Genomic DNA, 17,518 nt, shown 5'->3' with positions numbered 1-17,518 from the left:
TGAGAGCGTGTGCAGGCAGCAGCAGTAACACACGGCTAGCCTGCACGCTCCTCCGCAGCCACACACACCCCCACCCGCCGCGATGGCCGCCTGGCAGCCCCCCCCAGTGCCCCCAGGGGACGCCCCCCCACGGGGAGCCAGGGCTCACAGGCTGGCAGCCAGGCGGCGAAGCAGCAGCGGGGCCCCTCCTGGACGGAGGCCGAGCTTCGGGACCTGCTGGGGCTCTGGAGCGAGGAGGAGGTGCTCCAGGTAATGGGAAGCAAGAGGCGGAACACGGATGCATTCGCTCGGCTGGCCGGGGGCCTGGCAGCCCGGGGTCACCCTGCCCGCACTCTGGATCATGTCCGGAGTAAAGTGAAGGAGCTGCGGCAGGGTTACGCCCGGGCGCGGGATGCGGCTGGCCGATCTGGGGCCGCCCCCGTCACTTGCCCCTTTTACAGGGAGCTCAGGGCCATCCTGGGCCCCCGGCACACCTCCTCCCCTCCGGGCACTCGATACCTCGGCTGAGGAGCCCCAGCAGGCCCCAGAGGCAGAGTCCACCCCGGAGGCAAGCCCCGCACCCCAGGGCACCGGAGGAGGAGAGGGACTCCTCCTCCAGTGACGCCGGCCTGCACATCATTCTCCCATCCAGGAGCTCCAGCCGGGTGTCCGCCCCCCGGGTGTCCCCCGACCGTGGGAGTGGACCGTCAGGTATGTACCCCACCTGGTGCACACCCCCGGGGTTGAGGGGCGGGGGTAATAAATATGGCCAGGGCTCTCCACATGCCCAGATGACCATGGCCCCAAGGACAGCAGTGGCATGTCCCTCACAGGAGTGCATCAGCCCCTGCACCCCCCAGCACAACAGTGCTATGCCCCATCCCCGGGGCTGGGGGGAGCGGAACCTGTAGGGTCCCCCCGGGACACCAAGCAGCAGCAGCAGCATGTGATGGAGTGGGGGGAGTGCAAATGCGAGACTCAGGCTAGATATGAGAAACAAGCTGAATAGCTCCCAGTGGCTAAGGATGATCCTGGGCTACAACTGGCCGGTTACACCTCTGCCCTGAACAAAGAGGAGGGAGGAGACAAGCTGGGTCTGAATCCGGGGCAGCAGTTAGAGGCTACGGGAAGGGAGAGCTGGAAGGCAGCCAGCCTGAGGAGGGGGAAAGCTACACCCCAGAGGGGCACCCCTCGGGGTCTTTTCCCCAGGACGGGTTGGAAGGACCGTCTCTGACTGCTGTGCTGTCACTTCTGGGAGAAACTGGGCATCTGTTGCCTAATAAACCTCCTGTCGTACCTGCTGAGTTGTGAGTCACTCCTGCCAGCGGACAGGGTGCAGTGCAGGGGGACCCCAGAACCCCATCACAGCAGCATCTCCCAGGGACAGGGATGGGGAACCTGCAGCAGAGGGGTGGGGGGACAAGGGCCACGGCTCAGGGCCCACACTAACGGCTGTCTCCACTCTTCTTCCCCCCCTCCTGTGTTCCGCAGCTGCACCATCGGAAGGACCGGAGAGCGCCGGCGAGGCGTCAGTGGTCCTGGAAAGCCCTCCGGGGCCATCACTCCAGGCCAGCCCCTCGGCGGAGCAATGACCGGCCCCACGGCAGGGAAGACGGTGGACGCAGCACCACCAGCCGCCGGCGACGGACCCCCAGGTGCTGGCCCCGCACTGTCGGCAGCTGGAGGTCGCTGAGCAGCAGCTGCGGGTGGAGGAATGCCGCCTCCACCTGCAGGAGCAGGCACTGGCCTGGTGCCAGGAGGCATGGGGGGCCTATATGCGGACCCTCAACCGCATGGCAGACTCCCTGGCCCCCCAGGCCATGCCGGCCGCCGCAGTGTCCGCCCTGCCTGCTCCACCCGCTGCACCGGCCGCCATCGCGGGCCATTCCGCCAAGGGGGACCTGGGGCCAGCTGACACTCGCCGGCCATATCTCCCAGTCCGCCCAGCCCCGGCCACGGCTGCGGCCGAGGCGGGGATCCCGGCCGCCCACCCCCAGTGCTGGACTCTAGGGGCGTGCGGGCCAGGATGTGGCCCCCCCCATTTGTATATATTCCCCCCAGTTTATTGTTCTTTTCTTGTAAATAGTTTGTATTTGTGACCCATTACTTTGCTGATCCTTACCCCCCCATGTAAATAGTTCTCCCCTTCCTTGTCTTCCCCTTTCATGTCATCCTGATTTTTATAATGTATATATATTTATCAGTTTGATTTCCCCTATACATAGTTTGTCTTGTTCAGAATATTTATAATAATAATAATAATAATAATAATAATAATAGTAAGAGTTGTAGTAAAGAAAATGTTTGAGTTGACAAACAACTGTCTGCTTTTATTTTTACAAGAAAAGTGGGGGTGTGTGCTCTTGGGTGCTCTGTGGTGTGGGCGTAGGGGCAGGGAGTGTTGTGGAGGATGGGGGGGGCAGTGGGGGGCCTGCCAGCGTTCACCCCGCGGCCTCATCGAACTGGGCCCGCAGGGCCTCCCGGACCCGGGTCCCTTCGGGGTCCACCTGGCGACTGGGGGCAGCAGGTGGCTGCACATCAGCCCTGCCGGCCTCCACATCCCAGCCCTGAAAGAAGGCCTCCCCCTTGCTCTCCATGAGGTTGTGTAGGGCGCTGCACGCACCCACAATCTGGGGGATGTTGGTGGGGCCCACATCAAGGCAGGTGAGGAGACACCTCCAGCGCCCTTTGAGGCGGCCAAATGTGCGCTCCACCACCTGGCGCGTGTGGTTCAGGCGCTGGTTGAAGCGCTCCTGGCTGGCAGACAGATGGCCCGTGTACGGGTGCATGAGCCAGGGCCGGAGGGGGTATGCCGCATCTGCGATGACACAGAGGGGCATGGTGGTGTCCCCCACAGGGATCTCCCACTGGGGGATGTAGGTCCCTGCCTCCAGCCAGCGGCACAGGCCCGAGTTCCGGAATAACCAGGTGTCGTGGGTGCTGCCAGGCCAGCCCACATAAATGTCCAGGAAGCGGCCCCGGCTGTCCACCAAGGCCTGGAGGACCACTGAGTGGTAGCCCTTCCTGTTTATGTAGCGTCCTCCACTGTGTTCCGGGGCGTGGATGGGGATGTGAGTCCCATCCAGAGCCCCGAAGCAATTGGGGAAGCCCAGGGTGGGAAAGCCCGCGATGGCGGCATCCGGGTCCCCAAGCCTCACGAGCCTGTGGAGGAGCAGGGCGTTGATGGCGCAGACGACCTGCAGGGGAAGCACATGGGAGAGCACCAATGAGGGGTGTGCAGGGTTGTGTGGCCCTCCCCTACCAGGGCCCCCCTCCCCTCCCCTCCCCTGCCAGGGCTGCCTCCCCCTCCCCCCGTGGGTCCTCTTACCTCCATGAGGACAGCCCCGACGGTGGCCTTGCCAACGCCAAACTGCTGGCCCATGGATCGGTAGCTGTCTGGAGTGGCCAGCTTCCAGACAGCGATGCCGACCCATTTCTCGATGCTGAGGGCACGCCGCATGGCGGTGTCCTGGTGCCTGAGTGTGGGGGTGAGCCACTGGCATAGCTCCAGAAATGTCTGCCGGCTCATCTGAAAGTTCTGGAGCCAGCGGTCGTCGTCCCACTCTCCGAGCACCAGCCGCTCCCACCAGTCGGTGCTGGTGGGGTAGCTCCACAGCCGGCGGCGTGTGCGGCGGGGGGGGCAGCGGGGTGCTGCAGGGTTGGAGGTTGAGTCCTCCTCCCCCACGGGCAGCTCCTCCTCTGTGGCAAGGAGGTGCTCAGCTGCCTCCTGCATGGCATCGAGCAGGGCGAGCACTGCTCCTGCAGGGGCAGCTGTGTGGACCTCTGGCTGCTGTTGCTGCTGGGGGTCCATGACTGCGTCGCTCGAGGTGTGCGTGCCTATGGCTCTGCAGACCGCGTGCTGTGCAGGCTGCGTGTGTCTGGGAGGGGCCCTTTAAGGGAGCGGCTAGCTGTTGCCCCGGAAGCACTAGTCCGCCCTGTGACCCTGTCTGCAGCTGTTCCTGGCACCCTTATTTCGAGGTGTGCTACTCTGGCGTGTAGACGTTCCCTCGCAGCGCCTATTTCGATGTGGTGCTGCGCAACGTCGATGTTGAACGTCGACGTTGCCAGCCCTGGAGGACGTGTAGACGTTATTCATTGAAATAGCCTATTTCGATGTCGCTACATCGAAATAAGCTACTTCGAAGTAGCGTTCACATGTAGACGTAGCTAAGAAGCAACAGTATTAATTCTGAGAAATTAATCATGTTTGGATCTTGTAAATAGAAAGCTATGGTATTACAGAAACAATATTGTATTGATACCTTTAGCACATGGTTTCCCAAACTGGGGGGCATGAAGAAATTCTAGTGGGGGGGGGGGCACAAGGCAACCCAGCCCCCACCCCATCATTCCTTCCATGCCAAGAATGAGATGGTCTTTGCTTGCAGTTCTCAGCTCCTGCCATATTACATGAGTAACCCAGCACAGCTGCTATAAAAAGCAGGCAGCTGGCAAAGACCCACATGGAGCCAGAAGACCCATGTGGAGTTAGTTGCCTCCTGCAAAGGTGAGTGTGTATGGGTTGAGAGAGGAGGAGGAGGATGGGGTTAGATGCGGGGCTGGGGTGCCTGGCTTTGGATTGGGGATGGGGTAAGAGCCAGGGGGCTGGTGGTTCCTGGCTTTGGGGGAGGGGAGGTGCTCAGGTGGGCGGCTCGTGAGGCTTGGTGGGATGGCTCACGAGGCTTGGGCTGGCAGGCAGCTGGTCCCAGCAGCACAAGGCTCAGGTGCCTGACCCTGGCAGTGTGGGGCTTGGTTGCCGCGGGCGGGCAGCTCTGGCAGCGTAGGGCTTGGGCGCGTGGGCAGTTGGCATGGGCAGCTCTGGTAGCTGACACGGGGCTCAGGCAGCTGGCCAACTGGGGCTGCACCAGGCACCCACAAGGGGCCAAGACAAACTATTTGTGCTTATTTTTAATTTTAAATAACATTTTTATATCAAGTTTTTGTGTTTATTTTAAATTATGAATTGATTTTTTTGTTAAAAGGCGGGATGGACGATAGTAAAGAAGAGGTGGAGGGGGAGTGAGGGTTTCTCAAAAATCAAAAGGGGGAGGCATGATGCTGAAAAGACAGGAAACCACCACTTTAGGAGATTCACTTAGCGTATCTTTACTTATTTAATGAAAGCAAGGTAATAATCTTGGATTACTATATTTGAATGCATACAAACTCATATGATTTGCTTAGGCATAAGATGCCCAATGGTCCCACACAGCTTGGCAGATAAACTTGCAATGAGGTCCCTGTATTTGACGGAGTGTGAGAAAGGCTCTGGGTTTTTGTTTTTTTTTAAGTTTCATGTTACTGTTTAGAAACATCCAAAACATATTCTACAACAGTAACAGTATACTGTATATAGATATGCATATCAAGATCATACTTTTTAATATGAAGTTTTCCCAAAGAAATATGGCTTTTTTTTATCAACATGGAAATTTCCTCTGGAAATATTCACTTACAACAACAAATTCCACAGGAAAAAAACAACACTTTTCTACAAACTATATTATAAATACTCGCTCCATTTTTATGTGCAGAACAAAGACAGTTTACTCACAACTTCTCAAAGAAGTTTGAGATTTGACAATAAAACATTGCATAGCATAGACAAGGATATAACCCAATTATATGATCTAATTTAGAATATAAAAGGTTGCTGCCACTACCACCCTAGGGATTGCACTGCTATTTTAAATGGGAATTTTCATACTGAGAGATGCTTTTATATGTGAGACACCATAAGCTTCTCTGTGACACTGGAGAGCCCCCTTTGATCAAAGAAGAGTGGGCTATACTATTGAACCAATCAATTCCCACTGGGTCCCTTGTCTAAACACTACCAAAGGAGTGCAGCATTGCAGACAGATTCCATTCTTTGGGCTGCAGTCTCCAGCACAGAGAAAGAGCTGCTACAAAACAAGGATGGAAAATAAATCTAAATGGGTTAAAAGAAAGCACTGCCACACAATCTTGGTTAATAAAAAGGACAGGTCAAAACCACTGAAATCAGTCTGAGGAGACTGAAGAATGACTTGGACCTGCCTGCAGCTACTGGTGGCAGAACATTAAGAGTGGAGTATAAAAAAGTACAGATGATATTCCCACCCTGCCATGGCTAAGGGGCCTGGCTCTGCCTTTAAATAGCTGTAAAAGGGGGAAGAACAAAAACAAAGAACTACTAGAAGTAATCTGCAGACTTTCAGTAGGAAATAGCTTGTTTTTCCCATATCAATGACTGATGCTAGAGTAGGAACAAGATGACTAGAGAATCCGTGTATACTGGTATTTATGTAATCTCTCTGTCTCATTCTCACTTCTCTGGATAGGGATAGAAATGTCTGTATCCTCTGTAGAGTCCTTTGAGATCTACAGATGCAGTGTGCTGTAAGAGACAGGGGCTAAAAGGGTCTGTAACAAACATTTTAAGATGAAAATATGCAACATAGCGGCGATCAGACTATCATGAATGATACCCTTGAAGCTAAACACTTGCTTCAAAATTATAGGCAATGAAAGTGAGCCCTCTTCCCCTCACAAGCTTCTTGAAATAAACTTAGTCAATTTCTAAGTCAACAGATGTCAGCATGCTCTAATTTACAAAAAACAGGAGGTAAAAGTAAACAATCAGTTTACTGTACACAAATACTGAAAAGTACTGAAGTCCTAAAACTATCTGTATATTACTTAGATACTATTATGACAGTATTGTAGAAAAACACAGAGTAAACAAAATATACAACAAATGATTTTATTTATTAGGGAGATCACCTTGAATTTCCTAAAGTGCATGATTTCCGTGAGGGATTGCTGTTTATGAACCAGAAAGCATTTCTGGTTTTGCTGTAAATGTTTGAGAGCAGGCCCTCTAGAAGAATTAACTGTATGATACAGATTTAAAAAAAACCAAACAAACAAACTAGTAATACTTAATGTTTTACCTGTAACAATACTGCACCACTGGGATTGGCAGAGCTTCGGTGAACCACTCCTGCCAGCACACTAGTCAAATTATAAGTATTCTGAAGAGCTTCTCTGGTCTCGTTGTCCAAAACTGGAGTATGAAGGTATTTATTAAAGTCATCCTCAAAAACAGCATTTAATTACAAAGGCAATATGCACTACTAATCTGAAAACTGAATTAGGAACCAATAACTTTGAGCTCTATTTCTAGTTTACTTAAAAAAAAAAAAAAAACTCCAACTTTTCACATGTTCTGTAAGAATAAGCAAGTCAAAACTTCTGATTGTTTCCAGCCTTCCTTCTACCCAAATACAACATTGGACCACTACCACTAACTTCAACAGGGTGCTGTAAGGTCCCTTCCACCAATCTAAAAGATCTCGAAATCAGGGGTCAGCAACCCCTGCTATGGGTGCCAAGAGAGGCATGCAAGCCAATTTTCATTGGTATGTGACGTGGCACCTCAGCTCTGCCCTTCTCTCCTATGCAGGCAGGAGCTTCTTCAAAGCCATGCCAGCTGTGGATTAACAAAAGACCAGCTAATGCTACCAACAACTACACGGTCAAGTTCTGCATCTATATTTATTTATTAAAGAAGCTGTTGTAAGACCATTAATGACTTTAAAAAGTTTATCACCAGGGCTCAGACCACACACAGAGGTCAAAAGGTCAAATTTCAGCACTCTTCCTGGGAAAGGTTGCTGGTCCCAGCTCTAAAGTACTATAAAATGAACTGTCAAGCAGCTTTAGCAGAAAAATCTACTCATTTTTTTTCCTAAGACAGGGACCTCAACACTAAATTTAGTCACAGATGAAACACACTGCAAGACAGAACTACAGTAAACCACTGAGTTACGTGGGGGTTGAGTTTCTGCAACCCCCACATAACTCGAATTTTCATGCAAGTTGAGGGGAGATGCAGGCTTGCAGGACTCAGGAAACTGACCAGTTGGCAGCAGCCTGGCTCAGCTCCCCTCTGCTTGCAGAGAGGGGAAATTGACCAGGGCAGCAGTCTTGGTCAGTTTCTTGGCTCCAGCCAGTGGAGGGAACTAGGAACCAGGGGCAGCCTGGCTCTTGGCTCCCCTCTACTTCTTACAGCCAGTAAACTAACCAGGGCTGCTGCCCTGCTCAGTTTCCCAGCTGCTGTCTGGTTCCCAGCCCCCCGCCACTCCAGTGACTGGGAAACTGCTCCTGTCAGGGGCGGCGGCCTGAGTCTCAGTTGTGCCCCTGACAGGAACAGTTTCCTGTCAGGAGCAGTAGCTGTGACTCAGGCTGCCATCCCTGACAGGAGTAGCAGTCGCATTAACCTGCAACATGCACAGCTCAACTGCACATATCTCAAGGGTTTACCATACTCCTCACTTTAGTGAGTAAACAAGCAGACTTTTACAAAGGTGATCACTGCCATTATACTCTGCCGACTCTAAAATTTACCTGTAATCATGACCTACTACAAGATGCTGAAAAAAATATCTTAATCTTAGAACAGGCATTTTGCCTAGGTTAGTACTATACATTAAAAAGCAGGTGCTTCAAGCATTAGAAAACCATAAAGTCACTTTAAAAACAGTTTTGAAATAGACTATCCCTTATCACAGGAACATACAGCCAAATGTAACAAACCTAAAAAGGATAGCCTCCTTCAAATGCTCTGCCATCTTATTCTTTTACCAACTTTTATGGGCCACAAAGAAAAGATCAGTTTCAAGCATTCTCTAGAGGTTGGTATGAATCAGCCTTTGTCTGTTTAAGAACAAAAGCAAGTTCCAAATGTGCAGTCCTCTAACAAATGCCTTGAGAGAAACCTTCTCTTTTGTAACTCAGATACTTTTGCTGACTGTGGCTGTGGAGGAATCTCAAAGGGAAAGCAGTTTTCTCAGAAAATCAATACTGCAAGTGTCATCCATCAGTTGCACAAGTTAGGTTGATGTAGAGAGAGAGATACAAACCTTCATATGCTTTGAACACCAGAAAACCACTATAAGGATTTAGGAGCAAACGTCTTCTATGGATGTATCAGATAGCTGTCAAGCACAAGAACTTTCATAAAGTCCTCTGAAGCAGCCGGTATGAGCCATCATTAGAGACAATACTGTACCAGATAGATGCTTTTTCTGATTCAATTTGGCCATTTCTGTGCTCTCATAGTATGCAAGACACTATCTGTTGCATTGCCAGGAATAAAATACCATAAAGCTAAATACTTGTTAATTTTGTTGCGGTACAGTTATTCCCCATTCCTCCAATCAAAACAGGTACAATAGAGTCTCACGACTGGCGAACTTAATGTTCGCGAATTCAATTATTCGTGAGCACTGGCAGCCGCTGCTTTCCCCAGGACACCCCACCCCATATTCATAAAAGATCAACAATTGCAAGGGTCCTAAACGCAGAACCCTCGTGAACGCTGAGACCCTACTGTAATTCACTTCTGCCTGCAATCTGCAACTAATTCCAACTGTTTTAAGACTTTTTAAAAAAATCTTTGAAAAGTTAGCCTTAAGTCCCCTAAAAGAAAAGTTAAAGATGTAAACAAGTTACCTAGTTGTGACAGCAAAGTAATCACAGACAGTGTTAGACATGGACTTATATTTGGGTCCTCAATGAGCTCTATCAGACAGCTCAGACATTCACTTGGCAGTATTTGGTTTGATGCAAACAATCTCGTTAGCTTCAATCCAGAGAGAACCTAGAAAGACATTTAAGTGTTACAAGTGTTATGTAATTGCAGCAATATTTCTCTCAGCTCAACACAAGATTCAAATGGGAGTTATACTTCAACTGAAAACTATGTGCTACCAGCCACACCTCTAGCATCAACAGCACACTGATACTTCTGTTTGCTTCTTTTAGCACACTTTTGTAGAATTTTTACAACTTTAGAAATGTGTTTTTTATTGCTGTAAGACTGTCATTTACATTTGACAAAAACATGCATTTTGTCTGTGTTTCACGCTCATAATTAACAGTTGGTTTCCTCTTTGCACAGCACCACTGATTATACCAACAGAAATAGATTTTAACAGCTGTGGTAGAGTGAACATAAAACATAACTAATTTATAAATACATGAACACTATAGCTAAGAAATATACAGCAGTAGATACATTTCCCACTAGGTTATGTATCTTTTAGGATAAATAAAATACCAGATACTAGAAATGTATTGTTTAAATAGAATGTTTGAAAACTAATTCGCAATTAAATGATAATTTCCTGTAAAAGATGGATTTCAGCCAAACGGTATCATATACAAAGATTTTAAATATTCACAAACAGCATTCAGCTAATCTGTTGCATTGAAGAATGCAAGTAAAGACAAACCAGACTCTGTTCTTCAACTCCAAATTAATGGGTGCCAAAGAGCATGAGTACACTTACCAGAAGATCAACTCATCCATCTTCTGGGGTTCTATTTAGTGTGCCCAGTTGGGACATGCTAGATCAAACCATCAGGACTCTACTGTCAGCCCTGGTACTCCTCATTGTTGTAAGGAGTAAGGGAGGTTGATGGGAGAAAAATCTCCCATTGATCTCCCACTGTGGGAGCGGACAGAAAAAAAAATAGATCTAGAATACATCAATCCCAGCTGTGCAATTGTTGTAGTTGCAAGTGTGCACCTAAAATCAACTTTTCGGGGCCTACAGTAGATCTGACCAAAGAATTATCTGTTTTCATTCACGTAGAATTGCTAACTTCACTAACACGCTCTGGAATTACAGTAAACCCTCAACATACATGGCTTCAAGTTGCATGTAACTTGCTTTAATGCAAGTTAAGCACAAATTGATGCTGCTCCACAGCCCCTTCTCTCTGCCTTCTCCCAGCCACACTACTGGAGTAAGACAGGTGGAACGCTTTTAGCTTGCCTAGCTGCTTGCAGCTGCAGGTAGCTAGGTGAACTAAAAGCCCCTTCTCCCTGCCTTCTTCCAGCCCTGCAGCTGTCAGGCTAACAACCTCCCCACTGGGAGAAGGCAGGCAAAAGCAGCCAGGAAACTGACCAGCCCTGGTGAGCTGGTCAGTTTCCTAGGTCCCTCAAGCAGAGAGGAGCTGGGAACCAAGCAGCAGCGAGGTTCCCATCTCCTCCAGGACTTGTGTGAAAATCTGAGTTATGTGGGGGTTGCAGGAACACAACCCCACTGTAATTCAAGGGTTTACTGTAATTTCATTTTAACTCCACAGCGTATACCATGGAACAGTTTTCTAGAACTAGTTATGCAATACACAAGAAAAAAGTTACAGAAGCTATTATAGTGGGTTGCTAAAGACAATAAAGAACAAAAATGAACCTACCTAAAAGAACTACAAACTCATTACACCACATTAACTATGTGTTTGAGCAAAATATTTTGAAAGTTATGCAACTGGTAATTACAGTTGTAAAACATTTAGGTACCACTCAAAACTTGCACAGACTGCCAAGTGCATTTTGGGAAAACAGGGTGCTTAGGGTTGGTAAGTCACATTTGAATTTATGTTAACCTGATCAACCGGGTTGTGGAAGGAAGGTAGACCCACCCTTCACCTGTAAATGTGTGTTATAAAACAGATTCCAGCTACCTCTAAGGAACTGTTGCAAGTCTTATCAGGTGGCTTCATATGTATTTACAATCTTTTTATTTATTTTGAAATGATCCCAGGAGATCAAACTAAGAAGCTCTTTACAATCCTTAAGAGACTATGTAATTGCAAAACACTGTTATTCAATGACAGCAAGGAAGTAATTGTCTCCAGGGCCAGTCATCCTGGAACTCGGACCAAACGAATTAACTTTTTCAAGTTCATACCTGCCTTTTAGGCTCCCTAACCATGTGCTTCCTAAGCGCATTTGTCAGCGCCTCCCTTGACTCCAGGGGCGTTTGGCTGACTTAGAAGAGAGAGATTTCAGCAGCAGCCCTAGGGAAGGCTCTAGTTTTGCTACCTGGGGCTACACCACCGACGGGGTGTGTGTGTGAGCGCTCGCGCGTGCAAGGGGGCGGAGTTTAGGCCCCAGGGTCACACCTGCAGGCACAACACTTGTTTTTAAATCCATGTGACTCCCCCGACCCTCGCTGATCCCAGGACTCGCGGACCGGGGGGAGGGGGCTGTCAGAAATCACCCGCCCGATAAAGCGGGACGGGGCCCGCAGTGATTCCCCCAGAAGCTGTGAGGGGGGCGGCGGAGGGTGCTGCCCGGCCCCGCTCTCACCTCCAAGCTGCGCTGCAGCAGCGCCGCGTGGGGCGGGCTCTTGGCGGCCCGGTACTGGGAGGCGGCCAGCAGCAAGGACTTCATACAGGCCGCGGCGTCCATGCCGCCCGCCCGGCGCCTCACGCGCGCACGCGGCTCGCAATCGTATTTGGCGCCCGCACCGCCATCTTGGCCGCCGCAGCATCCGCGCCGGAAAGCCGGCCCCCGCCCGCGCGGGGCATGCCGGGACCGGGGCGGGCTGAGGCGGTGGCCATGGCGCTGTCGGGCGGAGCGTTGGGGAGAGCTGCGCGTGCATCTCGGGCGCTCGGCCGAGCGGGGCGGAGCCAGTTTCCCGCGGGGCATGCTGGGAGCGGCGGCCGCCCGCGCGCCCTGGTTCGGGGAGAGGCGGGGGACGGACCGTGGGCATAGCGGGGCTGCTGGGAGCCAGTGAATCCAACCGTGAGCCCCGCGTGGGGGAGGCGGAGAGCCGCCAGCGCCCGCTCCTGTGCTGGCCTTGGCACTGTTTGAGGGCTGGGGGGTGGCCCTACCTCCGTGCAGCAGTCGCTGCTCCACCCTCTGGCGGGGAGGCTGCTGCTGGAGCCACGGTGTCGTCGCCCCACGCCCCCCGGGCAGAGCAAATCGCCTGACTGCGTGTGGGCAGCGTTCCCTGAAAGCTGAGCGCTGGGGCGGCTACCCGTGGGGGAGTCGGGTGTGCCCTCTCCCCAGCTGGTGAACAGAGTCTGCACACAGCCAGCAGCGTGTGTCTGGTGGTAGTGCACATCCCCCCGGGTCTCCGGGCACCAGTAACATTTATTCTGCACGTGGATGGAAAAAAAGTTAGAGGGAATGTTGGTCAGGGTTGTGTCCCTGTAACCTAACTAGCACAGGACCCTGCCCTGCCCAAGGGCTGCAGAGCTGACAAGCGTGCACCTGGCCCCCACCACTTAACGTGATTCACCAGCTGTTTGGCACGTTAAAGTACCATTTGGAAAGTATTCGGTGTAGTGAAACCATAGTGACAGTGTAAATTTGCATCATGACGAACGCGTTGCAGATAGATGGCATTTGAAAACCAGGACAGCGCTTTTGCTATGTAGCTGTATCAGACAGACAAGGTGCATAAGGTTAAGTATTTTATTGGAGTATTTGTGGATGTTGATGAGACAAACTTTTGAGCCAGACACAGCTGCTCTTCTTTACATCAGCTGCTCTGGGTGAGCTCAGAAGCTTGTGTCACCAATAGAAGTTGGTCCAATAAATGATATTACATCTTGATACTTTATATCTTTCAAATGTAGAACACATGGAATGAGTCCAGGGCTTTTCTCCAGCATAGAGGAAATGGGACAGGCAGGAGAGTGGGTGGTAACAGGAAAGGCATAAGTAACAGATTAGGCCAGAAGGAGGAGAGTTTAGCTAATACAAGGGACAGGTTCTGTCTGATTTCAAAATAAGGGGCAAAAGAGTGCAAACAAGATGCCCTGGACTTTACCCCTAGTTTTCTCAGTGTAGTAACCCATCCATCTTGTCCTACCCTCTAGAGAAAGAGGGGGGAAAAAAAACAAAAAAACAGCCTTTGCTTGGGATTAAATGGTTTTGTTAACCCATTAGCTCCCCTGGTGATAGTCTGTACTAAAATACTGGTCTAAATCAGTGGTTCCCAAACTTTTTGGCATCACACCTCCCCCCCAGGCTTTTGATTTTTGAGAAACCCTCACATCCCACCACCCCTTCTTTACCCTTTTAACAAAAAATTCAATTAATAAAAATTAAAATAAACACAACAACTTGACAGAAAAATGTTAAAGTTAAAAATAAGCAGAAATATTTCTCTTGGCACCTTGAAGGTGCGTGGTGCAGCCCAAGCTGGCCAGCTACCTGAGCCCCATGCCAGCTGCCACAACTGACTGCAACAGCCACCTGCCCACCTGAGACCTGTGCTGCCGGGGTCACCCGTCCAAGCCCCTCACGACTGGGGCCAGCCACCCACACGCCCGCCAGCCACCTGCCCATCTGCTGGCTGCCTGAGCCCCGCACTGCTGGGACCAGCTTCCTGCCTCCCAGCCGCCTGCCCCAGTCGAGGGTCACCTGCCTGAGTTGCCCATCCAAGAGCCATACTGCCAGGGGCTGCTGCAGGCCAGCTGCCCTCCCAAGCCACACACTACTGGAGCCGTCACCTGCCTGCCAGCCCAAGCCACACGAGCCCCTGCCCACCTGCCAGCCTGAGCTGCCCGAGCCCCAAGCTGCTGAGGCCAGCTACCAGCCTAAGCTGCCTGAACCCTGCGATGCCAGGGCCAACTGCCTGAGCACCATGAGTTCCACAAGCCGGCTGGCTGCCTGAGCCCCTCCCATCCCACAAAACCAGGCACCACCCTTCCCCTGTTCTTACCCCATCCCCCTCAACCAAGCCAGGCACCTCCAGCACCCCATCTAACTCCATTCTCCTCCTCGCTCCTCAAACCCCCATTCATCTTTGCAGAAGGCAGCTAGCTCCACATGGGTCTTTGCCAGCTGCCTGCTTTTTATAGTGGCCACACCAGGTCACCCATGTAAAATAGCAGGGGCTGAGAGCCAGAAGCAAAGGCTGTCTCTTGCTTCAGGTGGGGGGATGGAGGGCGGGGCTGGGTCACCTTGGGGCCCCACCCCCCTCCTGCGGGGGGTATGCACCCAGTTTGGGAAAGCATGGTGTAAATGCTCAAACCCTACTATGACTCTTTGGCTGCGTCTACACTACAAAAATAACTTCAATGTTGCTTTCTTTGAAGTAAGCAACTTCAAAGCAGGGTGTGTGTAGGTGCTCAACTTTGAAGTAGGGCACTACTCCATTCCCGGGAATGGAGTAAGGACTGCATAGTAAGGGAAAATGTGTGTAGACTCTCTGCTGGCTACTTCAAAGTAGTTCCTAACTTCGAAGTTAGTTCCTAGTGTCTACACACCCATAAGGAGAAATTAATTTTTAATGTTGAACCCAATTTACTTTTATCCTTTTTAAAAATACAATAAGTAATAAGTTGCAAAGTAAATTACTCAAAAATTAGGAACTGCAACTGCAAGCTTATTTTTATAATCTTGTGCATATGTATTGTGATATGTCCATTAATTATATCAGTTTCCCAAATCTGTTCCGTGGCCCAGTACCGGTCCTTGAAAAAAAATAATGGTCCTTAGAAAATATAAAATTATTGCTATGTACTATTATTATTGGGAAGAAATAATAAACAATGAAAATTTGTTTATTTTTCATTTTTATATGCATTTATATTTTGGCTCCACAAGAAAAGGTACTGAAAAAACAGGTCCCAACTATATAAAGTTTGGGAAACCCTGCGCGTGTTTAGACTAGCCCCCAACTTTGAAGGGGACATGGTAATTAGGGTGTTGGGAGATTACTAATGAAGTGCTACAGTGCATATGCAGCACTTCATTAAGCTAAATCTCCACCAGTGGCAACTCAAAGTGTGAAACTTGGAAGTGCTGGGTTGCGTGTAGCCGCAAGTCAAATTTTGAGATGTAAAGTAAAGGGACTTCAAGGGAGCACCGGCACTTTGAACTAACCGCAGCTGACTCGCAGCTACACGCAGGCCACCACTTCGAAATTTCACACTTCATAGTTGCCGCGGGGGAGAATTAGCTTAATGAAGTGCTGCATATGCACCGCAGCACTTCATTAGTAATCTCCCAACACCCTATGTACCATGTCCCCTTCAGTCGGGGACTAGTCTAGACACAGCTCCTGAATTATATGATTATATGCTATTTATCCACTAATCCTCTGACTCATTCAATACACAGATCAATCCATAAGGGGAGCAGAATTAAGGCTGCAATCTATCATTAATCTTTGCATGCTTGACTTTTCTATGCAATACCTTTAATAGTTTTCGGTTACATCTACACTAGCCAAAAACTTCAAAACGGCCATGCAAATGGCCATTTCGAAGTTTACTAATGAAGCTCTGAAATACATATTCAGCGCCTCATTAGAATGCGGGCAGCTGCGGCACTTCGAAATTGACGCGGCTTGCCGCTGCACAGCTCGTCCAGATGGGGCTCCTTTTCCAAAGGATCCCAGCAGCTTCGAAGTCCCCTTATTCCTATCTGATTGTAGGAATAAGGGGATTTCGAAGTTGCCAGGGTCCTTTCAAAAAGGAGCCCCGCCTGGATGAGCTGCACGAGCCGCGTCAATTTCGAAGTGCCGCAGCCGCCCGCATTCTAATGAGGCGCTGAATATGTATTTCAGCGCTTCATTAGTAAACTTCGAAATGGCCATTTGCATGACCATTTCGAAGTTTTTGGCTAGTGTAGACATGGCCTTCATGAAATACAGGTGATAGGAAAACAAAACAAGCAGGCCTGTAGCACCTTGAAGACTAACAAGTCTATTCATTAGGTAATGAGCTTTCGTGGCAAAGGACCACTTCAGATTCTGGAGCAGAACTGAGAAAATCTATTTAGCTAATTCCTCAGTCCGCTCCAGTACTGCTTGCTTTGTTTTGCAAAGATACAAAGCACGGCTACCACCCAGACTTTGTTATGCAAGGTGATAGGAAGTTTATCAGAATCCCACAAAAGGAAGGGAAAAAAAAAGCAACAAATCCCTGATGGGGGTCCGAGACCTTCTTTGGACTGCACAGGGAAGAGTTCATCTCTAGCATCAAAAGCCTTTCCAGTGCAAATGGTAGTGTAGTTTAATCCAACATGGCACATTTGTTAATCCATTTGAAAGATTTGCTTTAGGATGATCACTTAATTATGCTCTGTTGCTGTTGGGGAAACTTACCAACTCTGCAGATTAGCTACAAGACAAAATGTTCTTGCCCCTGCTGTATTTTGTCCCATAACTGTAGGTTTGTGTTGCTCACTCCTCTCAAAACCTACATTATTCCAAATTAACTCCCAGTTATTTCGCCCATTATAACGCCCATTATTTCAGCCTAACTGGAGTTATTTTGGAGCAACTCCTGTAGTGTAAACCAGTGCTAAGAGAGCTAGGTGTACAAGGTAGGATCAGATGGTATAATTATGAAACAGTTAATCATCTCTAAACTGTTCTTCGTTAGAAAAGACATCCCTAATTTAAGATTCTAATTTACTTGCTTTATGTACACACATGATGTTCTCACTTTGATTACTGAGCTAGAAATATTTAAGAAATTGAAATTAGAAATCTAGAGACTGAAGAAATTGGTGCAACGCTCTGAGGTCCCTATGCTATATCTTTCACTTGAATGCTATCCTACATTATAGGCTATATTGGGTCATTAGCCTATCAAGGTCTATGAGCTAATCACCACAAACAATTTGTAGTTCCTGTGGCTACAGACAACTTTCAAAAGACCCTGAATGGTGCTTATGGTTGACTCCAACCAATTTAGATGTTTTTAAATCTGTCTACAAAGTGTCTTGATATTTTCA

The 17,518-nt window shown here is 49.4% G+C and overlaps 1 protein-coding gene across 2 annotated transcripts in view; it reads right to left on the bottom strand.

Moving 5' to 3' along the window:
- The window catches only part of CIP2A (cellular inhibitor of PP2A), a 45,022-nt gene extending 32,653 nt beyond the window's left edge, over positions 1–12,369 (bottom strand). For both annotated transcript variants that reach the window (XM_074998840.1, XM_074998848.1), the window contains exons 1-3: positions 12,125–12,369; positions 9,478–9,625; positions 6,915–7,027 (exon numbers count right to left, since the gene is read on the bottom strand). In XM_074998840.1, coding sequence (XP_074854941.1) covers positions 6,915–7,027; positions 9,478–9,625; positions 12,125–12,226 — 363 coding nt within the window. In that variant the 5' untranslated portion in view covers positions 12,227–12,369. The remainder of the gene's footprint in view (positions 1–6,914; positions 7,028–9,477; positions 9,626–12,124) is intronic.
- Between the last annotated feature and the right edge of the window lie 5,149 nt (positions 12,370–17,518).

Source organism: Carettochelys insculpta, chromosome 1 (genome assembly GCF_033958435.1).
Source record: "Carettochelys insculpta isolate YL-2023 chromosome 1, ASM3395843v1, whole genome shotgun sequence".
Lineage (NCBI taxonomy): Eukaryota > Metazoa > Chordata > Testudines > Carettochelyidae > Carettochelys > Carettochelys insculpta.
The sequence above is the reverse complement of the archived record's forward strand: the minus strand, read 5'-3'. Positions and strand labels throughout refer to the sequence as shown.